At 57.9% G+C, this 6003-nt stretch overlaps 1 protein-coding gene across 1 annotated transcript; it reads left to right on the top strand.

The window, feature by feature from the left end:
• The first annotated feature begins 1497 nt into the window (after positions 1-1497).
• Positions 1498-5610, top strand: LOC104140738 (2'-5'-oligoadenylate synthase 3-like). The gene is made up of 6 exons (XM_009669665.2): positions 1498-1809; positions 2814-3096; positions 3278-3453; positions 3691-3941; positions 4498-4645; positions 5067-5610. Exons 1-6 carry the CDS (start codon positions 1603-1605, stop codon positions 5082-5084), a joined length of 1083 nt encoding a protein of 360 aa, XP_009667960.1. The 5' UTR covers positions 1498-1602; the 3' UTR covers positions 5085-5610.
• The last annotated feature ends 393 nt before the right edge of the window (positions 5611-6003 follow it).

The following is a 6003-nucleotide window of genomic DNA, read 5'->3' as shown; positions in this document are numbered from 1 at the left end:
AGGCCTCCTTTGATGTAGCTGCCTGAGATGGTTTTTGCCTCTGCAGGGAGGTAGCTCCCAGCCGACATGCACCAGAAACTCCTCCGAGGCAGCAGCCTGAACTGGATTGTCTTTGCTAGGAGGAAGTTCACATCCAAGGTAGCAGCCCGGGACTCCTCGCAGGTGGCCACTCAAGTCTGATTGCTTCTGCTAAGTGGTAGCTCCCATCACTGGTATCCACTTGGAACTCCTTCGGTAGCAGCTGCCCAAGCTGGTTTTCCTCCACAGGGAAGCAGCTCCCATCGCAGGTAACTATACCTGGGACTCCTTCAAGGTAGCACCCTGAGTTGTTTTGACTCTGCTGGGAGGTCACTTTCACCCCATGTAGCTGCCCAGCAATCCTCTGGTATACCTTCCTGAATTGGTTTGCGTGTTGGACGGCTACCTATCCAAGGTAGCCGTCCAAATTGATTTGCCATCCCAGGTAGAGGCCTGAGACGCCTCCAGGAGTAGCTTTTGCTGAGTAGCTTTTGCTCTGGTGTGTAAAAGATGCCCTCATGGGCTTACTGCCACTCGGCGGCAGCTCTTTCCTCCAGCATCCACCCAGGACTCCCCCGGGTAGCCACCTGATTTGATTTGCATCCGCTGGAAGTAGCTCCATTCCCAGGTAGCCGTCCAGGACTCCTCCAGGTAGCGGCCTGACTTGGTACGCCTCTGCTCCCAGGAAGCCCCCAACTCAGATAGCTGCCCTGGACTCCTCTTTGGCTGGCACCTGAGTTGGGTTGCCTCCACAAGGAGACAGCTCCCAACACAGATAGCTGCCCTCGACCCCTCCCATGTAGCTGCCAGAATTGGTTTGCCTCTGCTCACAGGAAGCTCCCGACACAGATAGCTGCCTTGGACTCCTCCCTGGCAGGCACCCGAGTTGGTTTACATTTGCAGGGAGGCAGCTCCCTTCCCAGGTAGCCACTCGGGACTACTCCTAAATAGCCGTCCAAATTATTTTGCCTCCGCTGGCCATATTTCCCATTCCAGGTAGCCATCCAGGACTCTTCCCAGGTAGAAACCCAAGTTGGTTTTCCTCTGCTTGAAGTTGGCTCCACTTCCCGTGAGCCACCCAGGATTCTTCTCAGGGGGCTGCCCAGATTGATTTACATCTCTCTGAAGTTAGCTCCTTCCTCTGTAGCCCTCCAGGACTCCTCCCAGGTAGCCATCCAGGTTGGTTTTCCCATGCAGGGATGAAGCTCCTTTGTCAGGTAGCCACCCAGGAATCCTCCCAGGTAGACACTTAAATTGATTTGCTTCTGCAGGGAGGAAGCTTCCGTCCCTGCCTCAAGGACCTCAGCTTGTAAGAGCTTCTCATGCCTCACCAGAAGCCCTGTTTCTGGCCTCACCATTTGCAACCATTATCACCTAGTTCCTCCTGGTCAGCCCTGGGCCCTGTCAGCTATTTGCGATCAGTTGGAGCCCGACATTTCGCCACGCCTTCGGTTTGAGATAGGCGGGCGGGGTTAGTTGCGCTCTGCCACACAGCCCTGCCTGGAACTGAGCCTTGGGGTGGAGCTGCTGCAGGAAACGAAACCCAGAGGGTTCACGAGCAGGCTGAGCTGCGGGGCTGCACGGATGCTGTCACAGCTGCTGTCGTGCCTCATGGAGCTCTACAACACCCCGTCAGAGCAGCTGGACAAGTTCATCTACGAGGTGCTGCAGCCTGACCGCACATTCCTGGAGCAGCTGCGCTGTGCTGTGCACACCATCTGCGAGTTCCTGCGGGACAACTGCTTTGCGGGGGCTCCTCCACCCCGAACACGGGTGCTTAAGGTCGTGAAGGTCAGTGGGGCCCTGGGGCTGCTAGGTCACAGCCTTCCTGACCCGCTGGGCCCCTCACTCTCCCAGCCTGAGGTAGGAAGGGTTACTTGTTGGACAGGTAGGAGCAGCACGTTTTGGCAGGGGTGTTTGCTGGAGGTGCCTCCAACTCTCTAAAAGGGCTCTTCTCAGTGCTTCCACTGCTGGGAAGCACCTGGTGTCTTAACCCAAGAGATGGGTGCCTGGCCCCTCACTCGTACCTGGACAAGAGAATCAGGTGCTCATTTCCCTGTTGGGCTGGGCTGAGAGAGTCTGAGTTCCCACTGACATGCTGTGCAGCTCAGGGCCTGGGGAACAGGCAGCAATCTCAGCCCTGGGAAAGCTCCAGAGAGGGAGGAAGAAAACATCCTTACAGGTGTTTCCCAGTGTCCTTTCAGGTTTCTGGTTTGCTGGAAATCTCTGTTTCATTCCGTGGGAATAGCCTGACATTTCAAGGACATGATGGGCTGCTCTGCAGTTGAGGGGTCCTACGTCACTTGTTTTTATGACCCGAAAGGTGTGCTGGTAGGGCAAAGGGCATCAACAGAGCTTTAGGCAAGGCCTGCCAGACAGGGCTGAAGATGTCACAGCTCAGTTTGCTCAGTGTCTCCAGGCAGGTATTTTCCAGTGCCTTTGGGAGCTGTTTTCTAACTCAGTGTGTGGGAAGATGCTGGAGAGCAGGAAGCTTGGCAGAGGCTGTGGTTGAGAAGTTCAGACATGCTTTTCTGCTGAGGAGGGCACTGACCCTGAACAAGGAGTCCAGACCTGGCTGACCCTGAGGCCAGGAGTCAGAGGGGAGAAGTGGGGTTTGTGGTCCCTCTGTGTGCCCAGGCTTGGCCAGGAGGTCTTGCCTGCATCTCCTCAGCTCTGCCAGAGCCCAGGGAAAAGCTGAGGGCCCTGCTGGTCCTGCTGACCCTCCTGCTGTTGAGGGAAGCCCTGCAGGAAGGCAGACTATGGGCAGGCAGCGGTAACTCTCCTGTTCCCTACAGGGTGGCTCTGCAGGCAAAGGCACAGCCCTCAAAAAGAGCTCTGACGCTGACCTCGTGGTGTTTCTCAGCTGCTTTGAGGACTATAAGGACCAGGAGAAAAACCGGGCAGAGATCATCCGTGAGATCCAGAAGAGGCTGGTGGAGTGCCAGCAGCAGAAGCATTTTGAGGTGGAGTTTGAAGTGAGTCGTTGGTCAAATCCCCGCGTGCTGAGCTTCCAGCTGAGCTCCAAGACGCTCCATGAGTCCATCAGCTTCGATGTGCTGCCGGCCTATGACGCGCTACGTACGGTCTGCTGCCCTGCTTGGCTGCCCACTCTGCTGGGCGTTTCCTGAGCCATGGGACCCTCCTGCTCAGCCTGGCCCTTGCCTACAGCAGGACTTGCTGGGGCTGAAGTGTCCCAGCTCCCTGTCCCTGTCGTGCAGCCTTCACATCGGTATCTTTCTGTTTTGCTTCTCCCTCGCAGACCACCTTGTCTCTGGCTACAAGGTCAACCCCACAGTTTACATCCAGCTCTTCCAGCAGTGCTCGCGGGGAGGTGAATTCTCCACCTGCTTCACGGAGCTGCAACGGGACTTCATCATCAGCCGCCCCACCAAAGTGAAGAGCCTGATTCGCCTGGTGAAGCACTGGTACAAGACGGTAAGTGGGGCCAGGCTTCGCAGGGATTCTGGGGGAGCAGGGCTGGCACCTTGAAAGCAGTGATTCTCAGAGGAAGGTGGAAGGGGCTCCTGCTTGTCAGAGGGAGGTGGAAGGGGCTGGGAATGGAGGGGAAGAACTGCCGAAAATGAGTTGTCGGGACTCCCGGCCCTCCACGAGGCTGAACAGATCTGTGTCCTATCCGTGGGAACACTCACTGCTCTGTCCTGTCCATCCCAGTACATCTGTCCACACAAGTGGGCGCTGAGAGGTGGCGAGACCCTGCCACCGCAGTATGCCCTGGAGCTCCTGACAGTCTACGCCTGGGAGCAGGGGAGTGGGGAAACAAACTTCAGTGTGGCCAAGGCCTTCCGCACAGTGCTGGAGCTGCTCCAGCACTACCAGCAGCTCTGTGTCTACTGGACTGTCAACTACGACTTCAGGGATGCGACTCTGAGTTGCCACCTGTCATCCCAGCTCAGCAAAAGCAGGTCAGTTCACCTGCCTGTCTGCACCCACCCATCTGCTGTCCAGCCCTCCCTGGGCAGTCACCAGCTCGTGTGGACAGTGCCCAGCCCTGGGCTCATCCCTGTCCGCCCATCCTCCAGTGGGGCTCCACAGCCCCCCATGTCCAGCCCAGGGGAGGGTTGGGCGCAGGGTGCAGCGGGGCTTCTGGACGGCACTCCTGCTGAAGGCTATGGGGCCTCCTTGCCCGGTGAGGCCAGACAAGGTCCATGGCTGTGACTATTGCTGTGCCTCTGTGCAAGGAAGGGTCCTGCCAGCACTTCCGGAGCCCAGCTCAGGGAAATGTCCCCAAGTCCCATCTGGGGAGGGACCACTTCCCTCCTTTCTCCCCTTGCTCCCAAGGCCACAGCCACTCATCTAGCAGCTCCGCAGGGCACTCAGGCCTGCCCCAGCTAGGGTCTGCAGGGCTGGTAGAGCATCCAGGAGGAGTGGGCACAGAGGGGTAGGGAGCTGCAGGGGGCAGCCCCTAGGGTGCTGGGAACAGGGCCACACTGTGCCCCTTTGTGTCTCCCTGAACCATAGGCCTGTCATCCTCGACCCGGCTGACCCAACCAATATTGTGGGCAAAGGGAGCCGCTGGGACCTGGTGGCGAAGGAGGCTGAAAAGTGCTGTAGTCAGCGATGCTGCATGTACAGCAATGGAGTGCCTGTGCAACCATGGGACGTGTCGGTAAGGCAGGACTCACCAAAATGCCAAGGGAATAAAACAGGGGTCAGAGCACACCAGGACAGGGGGAATGACTAAGGCCTCTGCCCCTGCCCCTGCTCCTGGGCATCTTTTGGGTGGGCACTGATGGGAGAGACCACCTCCTGATCCTTCCCCTCTGCTGCACTCTCCAGCAGCTCCTCCCTGCCCAGAGACCTTGCTAGCACATGAGTCTGGGTCTGGGGCACAGCCCATGTCTCTGCAGTTCCGTTTATCTCTGGGAGCTATGCACTGCTTCTCTCCACATATAGCTGCTCTCCTCAGTGGCTGCCTCACACCCCCAGGCTATTAATGCTAGAGTGGGTCTGAGGGAGACTGGGGCTGGTTTGGTCCCTCAGCTAAGACAGAGGTCTCTGCTCACTCACAGTGTCTGTTCCTATTACAGCCTGAGCAAACACGCTGAAAAAGCAAGGATGTCCAGAAATGGAACTACCTGAGGCTGGCTGAAGACCAGTGCATTCTGCTGTCAGCACCCTAGCCTGTGCCAATCTCTCCTATCAGCACCTTCCCAAGGTCACAGCAGTCAGAAGAGCAGCCGTCTTCCTGCACTATCCTCTGAGGGACCACTCTTGAGCACATCCTTGGGCAGGAGGGCATGGGAAGAGGGGGTGGGATGAAGGCAGGGACCCCCCGGGGTCTGCTCCCGTTCCCTGGGCTCAGGAGCGATGGCCATGGGGCTGGTGTCACCTCTGGTAGAATGTGCCCAGTTCCCACTGGCACCCCGGTTCTACAGGGTATTGTGCCTGCTGGTGATGTTATTCCCTGCGGGGGAAGGGGAGGAGAGCTCTCCATGGTGGTGGGCAGCTGTCCTCCTGCTGCCCTGCCTCCTCCTCCTCCCCTTGCTGCGGGCACCTTCTCCTCCCCATCTGCAGCCTGGCTCCCAGCCCTGTCCCTTAGTTCTTGGCTAATAAAGCCCCATGGTTTCTCTGCGCAGTCTCCAGATCATGAGTCACTGGGTCCAGGGGCCTGTGTAGCTGTATTTGTCCAGACCTGGTATTTCAGGGAGATGTATGATGGTGAAGGAGTAGCAGGTGACTTGTGCCATAGGGTTCACATACAAATGCAGCCTCCCTTTGGCCTTTTCTCCTCCTTGCTCCTTGGCCTTGGCCCAAGACTTGGGCCCAGAACCAGTGGAGACAGAGACCACTGCTCTGCTGTGCCTGGGAAGACTTACATGGGAGAGATGTTGGTCTCCCAGCAAGAGGGGCCTGGCCTCATCCTCCCCACTCCCAGCTCAGGGCCATGGGCCTGCAGAGCCCAGTCTGTAGAGCTGGCAGTGCATCCTTGGGCAGCAGGTGGGAACATCTCCTGCCTTCATCTCT

Source organism: Struthio camelus, chromosome 17 (genome assembly GCF_040807025.1).
Source record: "Struthio camelus isolate bStrCam1 chromosome 17, bStrCam1.hap1, whole genome shotgun sequence".
Taxonomy (NCBI): Eukaryota; Metazoa; Chordata; class Aves; order Struthioniformes; family Struthionidae; genus Struthio; species Struthio camelus.
The sequence above is the reverse complement of the archived record's forward strand: the minus strand, read 5'-3'. Positions and strand labels throughout refer to the sequence as shown.